A 21,305-nucleotide genomic window follows, 5' to 3' on the forward strand; every position below is an offset into this window, starting at 1 on the left:
ATCTTTAATTTGTTTACTTTTCAATCACGATAGATTACGTTTTAGGTAGGTGTAAAGTAGCCAAATTTGAATGTTTAATCAAGGCGTGTCGATAATTTTTAGTTACACGAGCATGAGTTAAGCTCAAGTTGAAGCTTGTTGCAGGTTTAACCTATCTTAGTTTGCTTGATTACGGTTATGAAATGTTTTGGATTTCGCTTGTAGATTTATGACCTTCTGGACAAAGCTATGTATGTTGTTTGCTAAGTTCTCTTTTTTTTTGTATGTATAAAGCTCCTTAAAGTTGAGTTGTTTGAGGTGGTTGTATTAAGAGTGATTGGAATCAAATCGTACGGCGACATGGTATGCATCAAAATCAAATTCGTCTGTAATAAAGGAAATCCAAATAATCCTCCCAATTGGACTCCCGAGACATTAAACCAAAATCCGTTCCAGAAAACAGATCCACCCTCGGGCCTTCGCTTTACTCGTGAATCAAACAAACTGCTTTTTTAATTGATACCTTACACGGCACTCCGAGACGTGCTGCTGGCGTTGACTCCGGGGGGGAGGCGATGAGTTTACCAATTCGCTAAACAAATTAGCCCACGGTGCGTGAACGTGTACTTGCGACCACGACGCCGGTACGCTAACGGGAGACACTCGAAAATAAGTGGTACGAAAGAACGCACCGGTCGAACCTAGAACGTACACTTCAGCACCGAAACCACCGGCGAACCATTTAGAGAAGGCAACGTTTTAATCGAAACTCGCCATTAGGCGCACCATTTAGCACGTTCACGGCGCGCTCGCTCTAGGTACGTGCGTAGTTTCGGACGAGCCATTAGCCGGCGATTGGCGCGCGAAGGTTGCCAATTAACGAGCCAATAATCGGTCCCCTGGAAGCGGTCAAGCCGGGTGTCCATTTTTGTTTTTTCAACCCGGTCAAATCGATCGTCGCGGAAAATCTCCAACGTCAAGAATCTGATCTAGAATCGCGCTGAGGACTGACCAAAGCAAACACCGAGGCCTAATGTCAATTCTACTTCATCTATTTGTAGCTCGATTCTTGGACAGTATTGGACGGAGAGTGAGCACATGCAGCAATTAAAACAGATTAGACCATCCATAGGTTAAGAAGAAGGCGCAAGATGTCTCTCGAAATCGCAACATTTGACTGCTGTTTGCGCGGAGTTAAAGAGCACAACGATGTTCACGACAACCTGTGGGTTGACCGAGAGTGGCGGTTCGGTTTGTTGAAACATGCAAAACATCATGTCCAAGGGGATGCACGAGCTACCGCCAAACAAGCGTCTCTACTTGACGCCTCGAGTGAGAAGATGCTGCACCCTACATTCTTGTAAGTGTCGCCGAAGACACACGCTCGGAAAGAGAAGGTCCTCCCGTGTCGCCGTGGAGACAGGTTTTGAGAGGTGTCATCATGTCAGACATGCACCTACTACACAACTTAGTATGAGAGGAGCGGTCAGGTCGGCGGAGACCTTAGCGCATGACAAGAGCAAGGCGAACCGAAAGAGAAACACTAATCGGAGTCACTCAACGCTACGGGTTTTCCAGCAAAACACCAATCGGTATCGGTTGGCAGCCAAACATACATAAAACATACACGCCAGCAAGCATAACACTCCCGCCCCCGAATTCTGCCCACCGAGGTGCGGGTGCGAAAGGTTAATGCAGGGCCTCCGGGGTCCGGAGTCATTTGAGTTTCTCCCCGTCACCCGGTGGTTCTCTTGTTATGCGTCAAAATGTTTGGCGGCAAATCAAAATTGGATTGATCTGCGGTCTGCCGTTGCTGGCTGGCACGGGGCGACCGGGGCCTAACCGGTCGCCGGCCCCGCTCGACACTTGGTCAAGGTTTAGGGCAAGGGGAGATCGTCTACTGCCTCCTACTAATGAATAGTTCCACCACCGAATGGAGTGCGTACCATGCGTTCTTTTTTAGCGTCCCTTCGTCTTCCGAAAATTGGATTATAGATCACATCTACATGGTGCTAGTCGGGACATCGGGGCGCACAGACCCGAAAGGCTATTATTAGGGGAGCTGATGGAATGATGGTGAATTTATCGGTTCGAAGCGCGTGCTCGGTCCGCCATTTCGGCAGCTGGCGCGAGTGTTACGAACACGCGACACCACGAGACGCGATTGGAGGTTTTTTGTTTCGCTTCTTTCCGCCGTCGGTGTATCAAGATTCGCCAGGGGCAACCGGTAGGGGGAAACCACTTGCAGTAGTGCCACGACAGACATACCGTCTCGGGGTGGTTCTGTAATGGTTCCGCCGTACGGAGCAGCGTTCACGCTACCACGGTTCGCGCTGATTGATGGCCAGTTGGAAATTTGTCATTTGTTGGCGGTTGGTGTTCTTTTTTCTTTTTTTTTTCTATACCACCTTCACTCCTCCGGTTTCGGGTTCGAATGTCGAATGCAACAGGTGGTGGAACATCGCCCCGGACAAGGCTGACAGGTTGGCTGGCGTGAAGTTGCGGTGTGCACGCGTCTCGCAGAGGAAGTGAACCCTTTCGGGTGGCATATATAAATCACAAGGGCGAGTCCCTTTTCTCCGTCTTCTACTGGGCTGCCCGAGGAAACGAATCCAATAATGTGACCATTGTTGTTAAGGGCGTCAAAAAAGCAACAGACTTGTTTACAAACCACATAATAAAATAAATAACGAACCACTCAGTGACGTATTGCACTATCGAATTATGAAGGTCATGATAGGGTGCATGGTAATAAACGTAGGGTAAGGTGGGGCAAGATGGCAAGATTAAATTTGTTACTGTGACGTATCGATTTATAGGACGAAAACATCATTGGAAAAATCAAATTTGTATTTGGTGTGTGGTTGAAATTTAATTAAATACCCGGTTGACAGAAATTGATATTGTTGCTGGTACTATGTAGTTCCAGCAAGAGTCCCAGCAATCTGCCATGGAAAAACTTGCTGGTACTACATGACAGCTGCAAAAAATTTGAATTTTTGTCAACCGGGTATTTTGTAATGCTCAAACCTATTTTGTTTTTTTTTTATATTAGAAAGAACTGTCTGGTCGTGTTAGGATCATTGATAATAAAGCATTAGCAAAACTCTTTTCACGTGTGTGGAAAATATTGGTCTTGAAAATTGGAAATAGAGAACCGAAATGTATAGAACTTTGGCGTATATTTCTCGAATGAACTACAAGAAACGAAGGGTTTCCGCTAAAGAGGTTGCATATTGCCTCACCTTGCCTTACACGCCGATCGGAGAAAAATGAGATTTCCCTGTGAACTCTTTTTCATGTCAAAGCCCATGAAATGTCATACGAATTACACTCCTTTTAAGGTCCAGTTTGTCCTCAAAACAGATCGACCTACCGATCCTTGATACTGAAAAGAAAACAACAACGAAAACAACATCTACCAAAAGCCAGGCCTGTCATTTCTGCTCATAATGGTCGCAAATTAAAGGTGAACATGTCAAAGTTTATTTGATCCATTTTTACGGTAAAAATAACCCCTCTATACGCTGCCGGGCGAAGGTGAAGGTGCCCTCGAACTCGAACCTCCGAAGGGTCCGCAAAGGTCCGGTCCCGTTTGCCCTCATTATACCACCATCATTATGTACCTTCGGAACCAGGAATGGAGAAGCAAAGAGGGAAAAAAAGGAACTGAAAGAGATATGATTGATAAAACACCACAGGACCGATCCAAGACCAAGGGTTACAAGAAATGGAACCAACCGTCTGCCTCGGTCTGGCGTACCTTGGCATTTTGAGCTCCCCTGTGTCTGGCACAAAATGCATCGATAAGACCAAAATGGCACACATGATGCCGCACGAGACTGTGTCAGGCTTTCGATCGAGTGCGCCCGATTGAGCGATTGAACAACGAAACTCGCACTTTGTCTTCATGTGCGCGCACATGACAGTGAGCAAATAGAGGCAGCAGCACCCCACGTCAAAACAAGTGACTTCGGTAGGTGAACAAACAAAAAGCAAGCGACGAACCCGCGCTTGGAGGGGTGGGAAAAAGCGAAAGGACTCGCCTACCACGCGTACGCGCTTTGAACTTTCAGCTTTCCGGTGTCGGTTCTAAAAGTGCATTTACATTTCAATAAAAATGCGACACAAAACGATCGCAGCCCGAGTTAATCTGTGACAAAACAGTGCATTACTGCACCGGGGCCCCTGAAGGTAGGCAACAGGGAGCGTCGTAGGGGGTTTGTTGGGGGACTGGTTGCCCTATTGTTGTTCACATGCATGTGCATGCGCAAGGGACACCGGTTTACCTCGCGATGCGCACATCGTCGGTTGTAGGCAATTTGGGTTATGTTTCGCGTATGCCACACGATTGCAGCACACGCTTGGGGCTGTTTCCTGTCCCGCGCACCCTACGAACGGGCTTCAGACCGGGGCTGACAGATGAAAAGAAGGTTTCATCTTTGACATCTGCCTTTGTGCCGATTGGGAGACGCGTTGACTTGCGCTGCATTCTACTTGCGTTTTGTACCATTCTCCCTTCTTCGTGTTCGGTTTGGAAACATTCTAAATCAACCCCGGTACACCCAGTCAAAGGCGTTGTTTCCGTTCCATTGATCCCGTTGAAGCACGATGACAACAGGTTTCATGAGATTTCGATTTCGAGCAACAACGGGCCGAGGGAACGGCACATGACCGCCATTATTGTTGTTGACATATTTTTCCGCCATTTAAAATTTACTACAAAAAAAAAGCTGGGTGTGTTACTGCGCCGGGACCTGCCAGTCTGCCCGACGGTCGGGGAATGTAACACGCACGAATGTACATACGTTTCGGTTTCGCTGCTCGTTTGTGCCAAATGACATCGAAAGTGCATTTGCATGCCGAGCCAGGCACTTTCATTACAGAAATAAATCGATCCATTTGAGTGCGTGCTGGTTAATTGCTGCAGGAGCAGTTTACCATTTTTAGATAAAAAATAATCCATTTAATATTTAAATTAAGTTATAGTTATAGTTTTTATGCTGTACAAAAACATGCACTCACCACTAGAACAGTAAATCGATTTATTTTTCTTTTGTATTGTTTTCTACGTCTTATAGCGCCTTAATAGCGAATACCTTTCTATTGCATTAGGCAAATTTTTAACATCATTCCATTTACTTCTTTAGAAATGACATACCCAGTTAAATGAGTTTTTCCTCCTAACTGGTCATATCAAAACGATTCAGGCCCTCAGACGTTAGGGTCTTTCCAAACAAATAAAAATATTTTAAAAATTTTAAAACGTCGGACAAACAACATGCCTCAAAACTAGGGCTCAGTTTTAGTAACATTGATTTAAAACATCATGGTTGACCCTATATTACATTATTTTTTACGATGCTGTTAAGCAAACTGCTCTTCGTGAGTGTAGTTGTAAATTTGACATTTTGTTGTTTACTCACCTTAATGACGGCGGCTCCTGCAATTGCACCGATGCACTGCGAAACGATGTAGAACGCACCCTTCAGTATGCTCACGTCGGCCGTCACCATCAGGCCGATCGTAACGGCAGGATTAATGTGGCATCCGCTCACGTGTCCGAAAGCCTGAAACAAAAAGTTGGCAAAATGAGCAGACGAAAGAAAAAAACATCACAATTGAATCTAGGTGAGAAAACGGTCAATTGCTGCTGTATCATATCTTCCCCCAAGCACACGCGATCCACCTGGACACGTGCTCCACATTTAATACGGGGGGAAAAAAAAGAAACAAACGGCTCGAAAACGCAAATCGGATTCGCAATCCGTTACGCATCGTGTGAGACGCGCGCGCTGGCTTTGATCGTATCGGGCGGCGTGCTAGGGGATTTATTGTTGTGCCTTTTTAGAACTAGCCCAACTTCACGCCTCGCCCTTCCTCTTGCCTATCGCTTCTTGATCCATTTTCCCACGACTTTTCGTACAGTTATAGATATTTTGTTTTTTTTTTTTGCATGAAAAAGGACCACCTTTCGAAGGCTCGTGCGACGTGAACGGATGACCATGTTAACACCTGCCCGTTCCATCACGTTGAGCACGATTTTTGCCCGACGAATGTGGCCGTTTTTGTGGTCGACTAGGCCATTTTTCATCAACCACATCGGGAGTCGTAAACCGGCGAGGCGCGAAAAAGGTGATGATGGTAGGTGTTTATTGGACGTGTGATCGTGATGGTTCTTGATTGCACTACATGCCGGTTGAATGATCTCTTCTTATGCCACATTTTTTTCGCGTTTATTAGAAGAAGTTATTCACTTCTGCTGCTAACAATAGTTTTACTATTACTTTTGTCTATTTTTTGTATGATCTTTTGAGTTTAGAAAGTTATATTATCATTGTCTGATTCACGTTTGAAAATGTTCTCCTAAATAAACTATTAAACGTGCTTCTAACCAAAAGCCGATGCTCCATAATGGTCCATAACTGATGTGATTAAAATCCAAACTATCGATTTTCACTCGCCCCATTTACCGTGCAGTTTAAAATTAGCAGGATCACACCGACTCCGGTGCATATAGCTCCCAGGGCAGCTCGGGGTGCGTGTTTGTGTTTGCATATTCAACCGGCGGCACAAATGGACCCTCTTCAAGGGCCGGTTAATAGGCACGTAACTGACGTTGCTCTGGCTCTGCCCGCCATCGCAAGGGCAACCGCCATCCTGTATCGTCTTCCAGTGGGTGCTTGTGATGGAAAATTAATTACATGTTTGTTCATCATGTCAAAGTACCACCATTTGCGAAGCGCAAATAAATCCGCTGCTCCAGCGGCGGTGGTGCAGGAAAGGGACCGTGCTTCTGTCGCAGTGTTTGCTCCCATTTTTCCCACACACGAAGACGACAACGTCACGAATGTGCACGCGAATGTCATTTGCAATCGATATGGCACCTAAAGTGGGGGGGAGTGGAAATAAACCAAACGAATTGGAAAAAAGAGAGGAAAACCCTAAACCAACACTTCGCATCGTGGAGGGGAACAAACAAGCGAAGGGTTGTTGAGTGATGGCAGGGTTAATTTATGCGTCAATTAGGAGCAATGAAGTTAGAGGGAAGGTATTAATCATATTTCAACGAACGAACGTACGACGAGTTGACGATACCAATTGTGGGATGTTTGAAAGGTTGATCGAGGCTATGATTACTTGGACCAACCAAGGAGATTATATTTAGCTGTATGTTTTTTTTTAAATATTTTGATACTTAAAGTTTTTTTATTCTGTTATGTTTTTTTTATAGAAACTCTTTTTGCGAGGCATCAGATATAACTGTTCTTTGCCTTTAAATCCCATGCATCATCTTCGCCAATGTAAATCCTAGTGAAAGTTTCTTCTAGATCCGGCTGGGAAATTTTGTCGATCACCAGCATGACCAGCCGCTCACCAAACGTGAGTGTGCAAAATCGTGCCAAAAGCAAAGCACAATCACATCAGGCAAATCAGCAATTCCAAGTGAAATGATAAACAACCGACCACCAGCAAAAATGGTGGTTTTACCCAACGATGATTTTCTTTTTCGGGGACTTATCTTTTGTTTTTATTGTCACCACGCATGTAGGTTTTTCCAGCACCCGATTCAGTTCTTTCCCTCGCGGTGATTAACTGTTGACGCACCGGAGAAACGTTGCATAACTGCATGGTCGCACCTCTCGGGCGGGTGTTTTGCAACGTGCAGCTCTTTCCGGTCGACCGGATAGTACCGTTGTGAGTCAATGGAATCAGATCGGAGCGTTGACCGCCACTAGACGCCGCATGCCGCGGACCTCTTAACCCCTTACCGAGCAACCGGCTAGAACGATTAACGAAACGATCAGAATTACAAATGCACACGTGTGCAACGCGGTGCAACAATCGATCGATCGATCGATCAGACACTTCTGCATCGAATTAGCGGCAGAAAACCCCCCATTGGTGGGTAGAAAACTGGATCGACGAGACGCTCATATGCCGCGGGCGGTTGAATGAAAACGCTTCCATCATTCATCGGTTTTGCTTTCGTTCTCGCAAGTGTGCCCTTCCAGGAGCACGCGGGAAGAGGAACGACGCAGGGTGAACCACCCGTGGGGAACCGGTTTTCCCGACCCGGCCCGACGGTCAAGTTTCCACGCACAACTCCGACCACAAAAGACTGGCTCGTCTAGCCGTCTTTTAGATGTCTTCAGCTGCACAACTCGCCCGGGAACCCATCGAAGTGCAGATCAAGTGCGGACGCGTGCCACACACACGCACACTCTGTCGGTCGTCGAGAATTTTCCCCGCACACACTTCGCCCTACTGCCCACCGCGTCGTTAAGGGAGGAAAGAAGTTGTCTCCATTTGGGAGCGTCATTTATCACCTCAACCCCTACTCGGCTCCGAGACTCCGTTCAACTCGAGAACGCCGGAGACGGTGTGGTGTATAATTAGTTCACGTTACGCTTTAATCACATCGCTTTGGTGGAGCCCACTGCGAGTGATACAATTACTGCCTGATGGTAAATAAATTGCTGGGTGCACTTCTTCGGAGCGATAGGAAAGCAATAATTAATAATAAATATGTTTAATCGTCATGTAAAGCAGTTTTTATATTCGTATAAATATTCATGTAACGAAAGCTCGCCTATTTTTAATTCACTGCCGTTTACCTCGGGCTTTAAATTGCGACAAAAATCAGGTACTTGAATTTTTTTTTATTATTTTTGGTTAGAAATGTGATTGACGTCTAAAATTCTATGGCATTTGAAGGCCTAATATCGGGTGGTTAAACAGAGTTTATGACGCTTCATTTCACAAGCATTTCCTCAAACTAAGGAGGGCAAATGTAGGTACATCTTGTAAGGTCGAATTCGTTCACGCAAATATTCGATAACCGAAATCGATCCCGGCCACGATCCGTCACGATCCGGGGATTCGTGTTACCTCCGCATTCTGCGCTTCGAAACAACACGCGCCTAAAAACGTCTCGATGGTAGCCACGGAACGGTTTGCAAAAACACAGGCCTAACAAAACGAAACAACACGGACAACCCTCGGCGGGTGGGCTGTCCATTCCGTAGTGTCCCTGACAGAGATCGACCGGTTGTGGCCACAGTGGTTTTGGTGGGTCCGAGGGTGGTGTGGTTTTAATTTCATGTCGCATGCAGATTGTTTCGCGCTTTGCACCAAGCCGTTTTATGATGAGTCGTTCGGAGTTTATTTTTTGTTTTGGTTCGATCACTTGCCTCGAAGTTGTGTTTTGCACAACGGGGAAGAAACCGAAGCGGTGAACAAGCGCGCACCCAACACTAGTCAACAATGAACTGATTGATTGGGTCGAAGGTAACCCATCAGGCCGAGACCATCATCGTTCTTTTCCACTTCTGCCCCAAACCATTTTTTTCCGAAGCGAAGAGAAGTGCTGCACCGTACATGTGCTCCACGTGGCGATAGGCATTTATTCGTCGCTCGTTCGAATAGATGGGATCGATTTTTGGCCACGTTTGAGATGCAAAACTACCCTGGTAATGAACGAAGCACGAGCGAACCCAATGGCAAACCTCATCGCTGCGACGACCTTTCCCGGGGCTAACGATGCAAGTTTCGGTCGTCTTCTTTACCACCGGGACGCGGAGGTGCGTTCTTTTTGGCAAACCATTAAATGTCGGAAAAAATAACAATGAAAAAAACCGTCGATGATGATTCCAACATCGATCGGAGATCTGTCCGGAACTATTAGCGTTGATAAGCCGAGAGCGGAACGGAGGCGATGGCGAAAGGGTTGACATTTTCGGTACAGTCTCAAGCTAAATCTGAGGCCACAACCACCACAAAGGCTAAAGATACCGATCGCGGGTACTTTGAAAAATGATGTCCAATTGAAACCCTGGAACGTCAGGTAACGTCAGGGTTGTGTTTGGCTAAAAACTTTCAAGATCAATTTCAGCACTCCCACCAGCAGAAGAATGATCCAGAATGGTGAATCCCAGACCGATCTTAGATACATCTGAGCGAGAGTCCTTGCGGTAGAATGGACTCTATAATGCATGGATGTCAATCAGGCCGTAAAATGGTTATTATATTTCGCAGATTCACTCATTAGCCGGTGACTTTGTTTAACGATCGAAACACGAAATGTCAGTTGGCATTAAACAAGGAAATCCACGGCTGAAGGATGAGCAGATTCGTTGCGCAGCGTCGACCAACCAACCAACCAGCAACCAAGAGCAGTAGGTGCGTCACCTCAAGGGCTTATCGTTTCAGTAGGTTCGCCTGGCCGTTGTAAGTAAAAACCGCGGTGGAGTAAGAAGACATTCACGATGCGCGAACCACGGTTAAGCATCCTTGGTGGTTGGGGAAGGTTTTTTTTTCTCCGTCCCATGCCTCCATCTAGGTCTTTTTTGTGACTCCCAGCCAGGCCGCCGGCGGCTGACAAAACTACAATCAACCGATTAAAAGTAATTCCCTCCAAGCGAGTCGGCGAGTTCGGGGCAGCCTGTGGTTCCAGTTTGTCTAGCCCGGCGCGTTTGTTTGCGCCGTTTTGACTGACTCCCTTTTCGCAAACTCGGCCATTCACTTTCGCTCGCGTGAGTCTCTACAGTGGTGGCGACGAAAGCGCAACAGTGGATTGATTGTAGTTTTGTTTGCCTTTTTGTGGTCGTAGTTTAAAAACTGCCAAAAGAAAAACCAGAAACTACGTCAGTGAATGAATAATTGCCACCGTTTGCTCACACGTGTTGAGTAGTTGCGTGGAACAGTGTATATCCATGCACGGGTATAGACTGGTTGTGCCGCGTGGAAGAACTGGTTCACCAACTGGCCACGCTAAAACGGCCCGCTCTTGAAGTGTGGTGCGCAAAAATTGCTCATCGGCGGCGTGTTTTGTTAACTTGGGTTTGTTTACTTTTCTTAAAGGTTTTTGCATTTTGTTTATTTTTAGCCGATCCTTTTCTCCGTCTTTCTGTTCTCTCAGCAAACTTAATAAAGGCGGTCTCCCCTCTCCACCAGCCCGCCAGATTGCCTACAGCACTCGCAGGTGAAGCGTGAAGAATCTGCGGATACGCGAGTAACAGGGGGACAAGGTGTTGGGCGACCGAGAGCGACAACCCGCGAAGGGAGGGTGGGAGTGAGAGATGTCAAGGTTACAAAGTTATATTGAACGGTATTATGCAATGTATTCGCTAAACAAGTTGCCGAACGCACATCGGAATCACTGTTACCGGCGAGCGGGGTTCAAGAAAAGGGTCTCCGTTGGTGGCCTCTCCCCAACAGAGTAAGAGAAAGGAAGCAGGCAGCACGAACAAGAAAAAAAACGCCACGAAGAAAAAGGGAAGGATAACGTAGGTGCAACCGTCATCGTCAAGAGGGTCGGATCGCGAAAATCCCTCGACAAGAATAAGTCATTATTTGGAGGATACATATAAATCTTCGAGATCGTTCTCCACATAGATCTAGCAGAAGCGATCCGGAGGCTTATGGGCCTTTCAGCCTATAGAACGTATTCTAAGACCTTGAGTTGTTTACTGGCCGAGCAAAGGTTTCGGTTATTGTTTACCACGTGTAAACTAGCTTTGGGCTGTAAACAACGGGCCGCAAATTGCCGAACCATCTCGAACCAACCTGATGGTGGTCCAAATTTTATGCTGGTAACGAAAACAAAGGGTTGGTTGTGTCAATAAGCATAGATATTCTAGTCCACATTCGAATGTTAAGAAAACAATCGGGATCGGTTCCGAAAAAAAAACCCTAAGGTACTCAACGCTTCTCGAGGGGTTGCCCAGGAATGTTTGCCTGGCAAACACTGTCAACCTGTCAATTGTTGCATTCAGTGGTTCGCAAGCAGAGTGACGAGGCAGCAGATCGCGACGATCGTCGATGGTTGAAATGGAGCCTGAACCTGTCTGTATCAACCTTGCACCTTTTCACCCTCTTCGCATGGGAGCTAAGAACGCGTAAAGAGCCTTATGATTCGCGGTGGAAACCCAAAGGGGCACGGTCTTTCCCGTGCAAAACCAAACGGTCTAGCCGTCCACTCGGTTTGAGGTTCACTCCCATCTAAGTGTCTACTAGAGCGTCTCGTGTCTAAGCCCTAGCACAAGAGTGCAACCTTTGTGGAATCGGACCTGGCAAGACATGCGTCCTACCACAGCCGCCAACCACACGCCCAACGTTCGCTCGGAATCCATAAACCAGCAGGCAGGTTTCAACAAATCCATACGAACGGCACCTGAGGCCTGCGTTGACAGGTTAACGCCGCGTGGAATCAATTGCCGTCTAGCCTAGAAGTGACTCAGTGACGTCGTGCCAGAGCATGTTTGCTCCACCCTACGCACCACATGTTCCAGCTCCGGGGGACGGCCACATTGGAGATGGGAATGGAAAGGTAGAGGAGAGGTGATATAAATTCGCTATCGAAAACGTACCGTTTGCTCGACGCGAGTGAACGAACTTTCGTGCCACGGGAGCTGCAATCTTGAGCCCTTGGGGGGGTGCGTTTTAACGTACTCTGCCATCAGGTTGATCAAGATCTGCGAGGGCACACCGGGGACACTCTAGTAGCCACACCGGACAGCTCGCCCTGGACAGCGCGCCGGTGACAGTCGCTGACCCTGAACGTGTGTGTACGTTCGCGAAACCGAGCCACGAATGCTTCGGATTCGTGTAGCACGACATAGCGGCTCGGCCATCAGGGCGCACTGCTGTTACCCTTTTGCTGCCGTTGATACTGCACTGGTGAGTGGGGTCCAGTTCTCCAATGGAGATTTGCAGGCGCTTTTTGACTTTTTCCTTTCCGTTCGCAATCTTGTGCGGTGATCAACCGACGTCAGTAGGGTTTGGCGATAATTTGGCGAAAAAAGGTGGAAAGAATTGCTTACCACTGAGTTGGCGATGTTTAGCGGCAAGGCTAGGCTAGGGATCCCTTGGAATCGAAAAGCACGTACGCGAATGATTATAATCTGCCGCCCGGCGGAGCACGGATTCGTGGGAATTGTTGTGAATGTGATTCACGAAACAATAGTTTTGCAATAGTGACCATGAAGGTTCAACGGGCTGTTAGAAGCTATATTCATCAAATCCAATGTCTCAATAGATGAACTAAAAAATGCTCTTCATTTGGAACAGGTTATGTTTCGAGTTCTTATCGCAACGAACCAAATTCTTTTACAGTGAAAGAATATAAGAGATTTTTTTCCCCTCCAAATCACGTGGCTATCTGCAGGCGCCCTGCTATTTTAGGGTACAACCCGGAGACGTGCCTACCTATTTGCATACAGATTTGAATCTAAACGTGTCGGTACAACGGAATCTAGTCCAGTACACTACAGCCGCCTCGTTTGTCGCACGGCATATTTACCCACCTTGATTGTACCATCTGCAAACTAAATGAGCTGCAGCTTGTGCTTGGTCGAGTTGGTGCAATAACTAGAGACCCGTTTCTACGGATGTGCTGTTACTCACCGGCTTCACGGTTTCTTGCAGCACGTCGTTGAAATATCGGCTAGTGTCAATATTGGCCCCCAAGCAGCCGCCATTTGCAGGCCTTACGGAACGGTGCCTTGCGGTAGATTCAATATTTACCCGAAACCGAACTTCAACACCGAATACCCTTTGTTTCGACCGTCAGGTGTCTTCTGCAAAGGTGGCCAGGTATTGGCCGGGTGTTGTACGCGAGCCGGCAGTAGCCGTTGTTATCTTTTTAATTATCGTACGCATTAGTCAAACATACACAGACTCCGAAGAAGTGGAAGATAAAACTAGCGCAACAGCGGACTCAGCGAACACAGGGACAACTACCCCCGACCTTGGGGGCATGGGAAGGGCTTTCCCCGGACGATTTTACCATAACTACTACTTCTACTACCACTGCTACTACTACTGTCCACATCCTCAAGCTCCAGGCTATGAGGGGGTAATTAAATCGTAAATTGTCATCACTGTCCCATTAGAGGAGAGAGTCAGCTGGCGCCCCCCGAGCCTGTCGAGGAAGCAACAAACTTGTCCACTTCACATCGCTATCAGCCACCACCCCAGCCATACCGAATTGGGCACCTTGGCGATGTGTGTGGTCGAGGGGGTTTTGCTAAGGTCTGCCTTATCTTCCCCACTGATCCCCTTTACGAGTGCTTGTTACGGGCAATCGTCTATTTACCGCTTTAAGTAGCTAAACCAACCACTTGGCGGGCACGGGCAGCACTACAGCTGAAGTTTTATTGATCTTTTACAACTCGGGCAGAGATTCCCTTTTGGAGAGGGCTACTTCTGCAGTGCACGAGTTTGAGATTAATAATAATAAAAAAAAAAGATTAGGGGTAATTAAAATGACACGCGGATGATTACAGTGGGACATTAGCCTATCAGATCGACCAGTTGTCAGGACATTGATTTGACAATCTCTAAACCGAAACCGGTTGAGGACGTGCTAGGTCGTGTTTATCGGAGCTCCGTTTGCAGTTAAATCGTCAGTCCAAGGTCGCCGATCCAATGGCTTGACTTACGGTATCCGAATGGTTACCCACATCAAAACGTATGACGGAGAAAAAGGGTGCGCACAACATTGCACTGCCTGTCTGTCAGGTGGTTAACCTAGAAACTCATCAGTCCCTCCGTGGGTCATTGTTAGCACGTGGTGGAACAATTTAACAGCGCAATGAAGCTCCTTGTCCAGTTGATCATTCCGACTCTCTAGGTCTTGCCAGGCGTGCCGAACTCAGTCCTTCCGAGCGGAACTAGACGGCCATTAAACCGGTAAACTCACCGATTGACGTCATTGGCAAAAATTCCTCCCGGTCGAGGTTGAGAATGTGTTGACTTTTTACCCAGGTCTCATCACCCACCCCCCTTGGCTCGCGGAGGCCTCCCGTTTAGAGCAAGACCATCCCTTACCTTCACCTTCACTACGTCGGCTTAGATATCGTGCTCCCTGCGTTGGACGAACGGCTTGTAAACCGCAGTCGCGCCACATTGCCGCCGTCGTCGGGGAGGGAAGCAAATCGCCCATGGTAGTTGCAGTTGGAGATTATGGGATGCACCCGCATGCCACCACCCCGCGGTCAGAGGGCACCGATCCCGCTATTCTAATCTTCTTTAATAGCCGGGTTATTGTTCGGTAATGATTATTATCGTGTCTCGGTAATAACAATTATTATTATTAAAACAAAAACATCGCTGTTTGATCGTCCGCATCGGTCCCTCCTTCTGTAGGCTGGGACGCCTGCGCGTCCGTTGTAGCACTTGCGACCAACGGCAGCCTTGGTTGGATTTCCAATGCACTCGAAAGAATTTTCAACGGCATTCCGCCAAGCCCTTCGTCGTGGTGGTTGCGTATCTGGAAAAACGCACGACGCTGATGATGTGTGGTGAAGGATAAGGCGCATGAAATCTGGGCTCTCTAGTGATCATTCTGGCACGTGGAGGCGATCGCTATCGGAAGAAATCGTTGTGTTCGCATATGGAGAGTATAATTGGAGCAAACCGAACGCTGTGTGGCAGCATTAGAGATCGGTGTAACCCGACCCAAACGATAGGGCTCAACGGGGTTTGTCCTGCGCTTAACCTTCCCAGGCCCAGTGTCTGAAGTGCACGAGCTCAAATCATTTTAATAAGACCAGAGAGATCATTTTAATGCAACGACCTGTGACTGATTTGATTTCGAAATGAAGTAATAAATTGTTTACCGGTTGTGAGGCTGCGACCAATCGAGTCCAGCGTAACACGATAACAATATCCTCTCGAGCCGTTTAAACAAAGCATCTCCCAGCGTGCCGTTGGAGGGCTTTACCCAGCTCTCTAGATGGCCAAATTGCGCACCTCCAACACGATCGATCATTTAAGACAGGACAGACGGGAGGACTTCGGGTAAGTGTGCGAAGACGGACTGACGGACACGTACATGTTGAACTTGGCGAAAGGCGAGTCGCAGAGTCGTACGGTTTGACATCAACGAGACACCAACATGAGCATGGTTTGATTGAAGTACCCCTTCTCCTGGCTGCAGAACGGATCAATCGCACACCTCGGGTTATAGAACCCCCCCTCGGGAGAAACGGTGGGTGGTGGAAAAGGGGAGCGAGAGTAGTGCACATACCCGTGCACAAACACGTTCCAGTCACACGTGAAGCGAAAAGAACTAGCAATAATGACCATGCCCTAGGGCACTGGGTGCTGATCTCAAGATCTCCAACACCGGAGAGTTGTCCGCACGAGCGGTGGTAGACTTGTGTCCTTCTTCTTCTTCTACCTCCGCTTGGATACCCCCCTTCAACTGGCAGGCAAACCTGCCCTCTACCGGTGCCATTCAAAACGGATTGGAAGTTCGAGAAAGAAGCAATCTAAATTCATCTAAGCCTCCTAAGGACACCCCCAGGACAGGATCCACTGGCCAGCGAATGCATGAATCATTCATTGCCCCTCGAGGCTGGGCTTTTGGAAGAGGGGAGGGAGGTCGACGAGCGTGGTCCCCCCCTTCCTCAAACCCTAACCAAACTCGTGTGAACGAGATTCATTCACAAAATAAACCACAGGACTCGCTCGGTTGGTCGCCGCACGCGAAAGGCCCATGATCCGTTATCGGTCGCGAAGGTCAGCGGTCGTACACCGGTTGGCGAAGTGGACAAACTGGTCCGTAAATCAAGCGGATCGCACGAAGCTGCTGTTGCTGCTGGTACCACGTTACCTACCTGTGCCAATGTGGCGACCACCAGGCCGAAGGTGAACGCAATCTGCGTCAGCGTGGGACTGTAGTCGGTCCAGCCCGTCGTGCTACCGATGCCGATCGACACGAGCAAGAAGGTGCCGAGGAACTCGGCGATCAGCATTCGCCATATGTTGCGATTTTCGGTGATATCGGAGACGCCGACGATCTGTTTCACTCCTGCGGATGGGACCGACGATTGGGAAAGAGAACGAGAAATGCGATTAGTGTTGGACTCAGCGGTGTTGTTTCATTATCGTTTTCCCAGCATGGCACACAGTATTACGTCAAAACTACGGCTAGGATGAAATCGGGGGTAAATGTATCGGAATCTTTGTAGGGGAAAAGTTGAACAAGAGCAGAAGCAGTTGAGGTTTTTATCGCCCTCCTAAAGTTTGATTTCGGTTTCCAAGTTCTTTGAAGTTCTTTGAAGCGTTCAGTGTAACGATTGATTGGGAAACCGACTTGCTTCATAGTATTATGATCAATAGACGTCCCAAATCCTATGTTTCAATCCATGTAAATCTGAACAAAACAAGCCTGACAATCCCATCGGGACATCAGGACTACATATTACGTCAAAACTACGGCTACGAAGGATAGGAAGATAGATATGATAATGTATAAGCCAAATGTTGAGCAAGAGCACAAGCCGTTTCAGCCTTTATCAACCTTGTTAACTTTGGATCAATTCATAGGAACTCATGAGATGTTCAGTGGATGATATTCCATGACATAAATGATAAATTATTCATTTTGTTTAACGAATCGTTTCACAGTGCTACAATGTGTTGATGTCTCTAATCCTATCTTCCAATTCATGTTAGAATTAGAGCTGTGCCAATTCCGATTTAGATTCAGATCAGAATAACTTTTTAAACCAAATTAGTGTATCTGAAACTTTGGACGACAGATTCATGAACGCTTAAAGAGCCGTGGTTTTTGGTTTTTGTCGCCAAATCCACAAATCCTGGCAACTCATGAATCACTGGCGAATCACAAACATTCATGATTGGTGTCTCAAAAGTTTCACAGCAAAACACAACTCTAGTTAGAATGGATAAATAGCCTTCCAATTTCAATCGGACCGAAATCTAAAACAGCTATAAAATTGATACAAATCAACACAAATCATGCATCATTCTAGGGCAGGCCAGGGGGTTCAGCATTCTGGGGCACAAAACCTGTCATACATCGGGTTTCGTTGATGTGCCCCCGTTTTTTTTCACCCACCCCTCCGAAGGAGGGACAGGAGGGACCAGGTGCACTTGAGCTACATGGTGCAAAACGAGGCCAAAAGCCACCACTGCAACGTCGCCCGCGTCTGCGATGGCCGCAACGGCGGGATCCAAATACCTGGTGGTTCCTGCTCTCCCGCCTGCATAATACGCACATGAAAACGGACCGCAAACATTTAGCGTACCGGAGCCGACACCAGGTAGCGGAGACCAGTACACCGTAACGCTACACTACCTTCTTTCAGATCGAACTTGCTCAGGATGGGTATCATCTCGATGACGCGTCGGAGTAGACCGGAAGGTGTTCCGGGTTCTAGAGCACTTTGGAAAAGTTCGCAAAGCACTTAATGAGGCAGTCCGATATTGTGCAAATTCACCTCGCTGACGAATACTTTCGATATGCAGTGTTGTTTGTTGTCACAATTATTTTATCAGTCCACGACACTCTTACGACGTCAGCACTGGGACACTGGAACTTTCGCCACCGAAGGCATTTGCCAACGGAATGTCGCGAAATCGAGTGCAGGCAGGGCGGCTGGCGGCCAAACAAATAAACAATTGAACGGCAGAACCGAAGCCGCTACTACTATCAAACTGTGTTTTGATATTGATCAAACTTTGCAATCGCCTAAGGAAGGATGACGAAGGCGCTGATGTTCAGGAGCTAGCGTTTCCGACTCGCTGGTTGGATGGGGTTGGTGAATTGAAGTGATAATAAATCAACGAATGTACAACAACATCCGGAGCGGGCGCGCTGTTTTCCTTTCCAAAACAGGGAAGGAGGAGGTCTATAAACGGGAGCCGTTTGTTTTGCTGCTCGGTGACGAAATGGTTTTGATTCGGCAAGCTGATTACGCGAGAGGGATCGATGTAAGTCGCCTCGGGAAAATCGGGCACCCGGGGAATTATGGTGGTTAATTTAAATGTGTTCTTTCTTTTCACCAGCGATCCGAGGAGGAGCCGGTGTGTCACCAAGGGATGTGCACACTACCGCCGACACGCAACTGGTCGCGTTGGTCACGAAAAATGGAATCGACTTTTCCAATTCGTTTGCTGTTTCGTGCCACAAGCGAGGGTTTTGTAGAAAACTTGCTCACATTAAACGACGGTTGAAAAATAAATAAAACCACAAACAGAGAACGGCACCAACACACGATCGGTTCAGCAACACACAACTTTTATCAATTCCTAGCACGCGGATTTTGGTTCGCCGTCTCCTGTAGGACGCTCTCGGCTCTAGACGCTAGAGTTTCCACCGGTTTGTGCCTCCGTTTCGGAAGAAGGAAAGTTATCTACTGACGACGGCGCTCGAGGGAACCGAATCGATGCCGGAGCAAAACAATCACACGGCCCAGCCCGCCCTGATGAAGTTGCAGCCGCGTGAAAAAGCGGGTGGGAGGGAATTGCAAATCACAGTGCACAGCACCCCTTTCAGCATGTTCGACAGGCCTCCGTCTCCCTTCCCTTGCGTCTCCTACCACGTTTGCGCCGGGTCATGTTCGCGCTTTCACGTGCCGATGCGAACGCAAGCCCGCCGCGTGCCCTTCTCCCGCTGGCTCGCAAAAGGGTCCATGCCATGCCGTATGCATCGATGCGTTCGGATTGGCTTCTGACACTCGCCGTTGCGAAAAAGGTGATCACAAGGACTAACTCTTGGGCCGAGAGTGGGGTTTGTTTGTTTTTTTCCGAATTTCATAGAACACCTTTAATTTTTCGAAACCAAAACACGGGAGCAGCCTATGTTGCACTAACACTTCCAACCACTTCTCATTATAGGTCAATCGACGCTGTCCAGCCATATGGCGTCCGCTTATCAGCACGGACCGGGGCCGTACATTTCCTGCGCGTGCTGATGCTTGATCTTTATCGCTTAGTGGTAAATTCAATTTAGATAAGAATTGATGAAATACCATCGTGAGCGAAAGTGGAAGATTGTTTCAATTTTTGTCTCCGCCGCGTTTGTGTTTGAACATCGTCGTGCGTCCACAAACTATCGCCACCCATCGAAAGGGCGCCGAAGGGTTGCGTAGGGGGGTCGTAGGCTTTTATGTTGTTTTCAATTCGAAAAGAATGATTGGTACGTGTACATTAGGATGTTGTTTTCCCGCGAGTAGCGCCACCCAGACGCCACTACATTTATCAGTTTCGACATACCAAACGTGTCGCTATGTGAAGTGACTATTTGAAAAGTTGTTACGAGACGCTTCCCAACAACAAGTCGAGAACAAGAAATTTCTACGTGGTGGAGAACGGACTCGAGAGAGGACGGGGCAAGACATTGGAACACTTGGAACACGATAGAACATTATCGCCATTGGGGTGCGATAAGAACCCATTGGACACATTGGTACGTGAGCAACGTGAGGGCTTCATCTTTAGAACTTCAAATTGAATCTGTTCGTTCTAAGTGAATTGTGGAATGGGTTGAGGTGTTGACGAAGTGAGATATCAAAGAAACAAACAAGGTTGCAATATCCGTATCGTATGAACGCCATAACCAAACCAGTAAGATAAACCTCGTCCCCAACGGTAGCCTGATAATTGGCAATATCTGTCAACTGGAGCTAATTGACTTAGCAGACATCTCGGAAAAATCGTTTTGCGACGTGAAGGCCATGGAAAATAGAGGTGGGAAAGTGCAACGTCGGTTCGGCGAGCATCGAGTTCGATCCTGACCATCGTTTGACCTTAGTTATTTTTACTTGATTCACCGGTCTTGGTTTAACGGTTTTCTCAAACAAGAACTTCATGCATCGATAACGTCATAAATGCATGTTTTTGAGTGACCTTTAATTGCGTTTTCATTTAAATGATTTATCTACGCAACAAATTTTATTTACGCAACAAGTTTTTCGTCTTCTATAATTCAGAACCAGTGTAACCAATTTCTATTTCTCGCAACTCCAAGATCCATTCTCAAAGGAACGAACTATCGGAAACGCTTCAATAATCAGCAACAAATTATGTTTCATGCACAAGGATACAGCGCGGGTCGCTGCCCTTCGCTTTCAATCCCAGCTTTCCCAAACTCTACGCAAGCTTCGTCAATTATCGAAACGGAACCAAATCGAGGAGCTTCCAGCGAAGCCTAATCATACTTTATGACTTGCACGAAGCGTGACAGATCGACGTTAGAAGATGAAAACGCACAAACTAACGAATCGTATAAAATACGCGTCAATTACAGCTAATCAAACTGAATGCAGGCCGCTCGGATCGAACGGGCTTACCAATCCATCTTCCTGCCAAACGCCAATCCTCACTGCATCGTTGCATTCCGGAATGCACACGCCTGGAGGCTGCATAATAAATGTGTTTATGATAATTAAAAGAGAAATTTTTCCCTTCCATCTCCATGCGCGATAGCCATTATTTTTCCTCGCTCACAATAGTTTTGGCGGTATTCGCCACCAACGGTGGATTGCCGTTTTCCACGTGTTTCTTCTTCA

General features: G+C 47.4%; 1 protein-coding gene across 4 annotated transcripts in view; it reads right to left on the reverse strand.

Annotated features, from left to right (window-relative positions):
• Nucleotides 1–21,305, reverse strand: part of LOC131267245 (aquaporin AQPAn.G) — a 38,684-nt gene that overhangs the window by 1,031 nt on the left and 16,348 nt on the right. For all 4 annotated transcript variants that reach the window (XM_058270067.1, XM_058270065.1, XM_058270068.1 and 1 more), the window contains exons 3-4: nt 16,605–16,798; nt 5,406–5,549 (exon numbers count right to left, since the gene is read on the reverse strand). In XM_058270067.1, the coding sequence (XP_058126050.1) occupies nt 5,406–5,549; nt 16,605–16,798 (338 nt within the window). The remainder of the gene's footprint in view (nt 1–5,405; nt 5,550–16,604; nt 16,799–21,305) is intronic.

The sequence above is a fragment of the Anopheles coustani genome, chromosome 2 (assembly GCF_943734705.1).
Source record: "Anopheles coustani chromosome 2, idAnoCousDA_361_x.2, whole genome shotgun sequence".
Lineage (NCBI taxonomy): Eukaryota > Metazoa > Arthropoda > Insecta > Diptera > Culicidae > Anopheles > Anopheles coustani.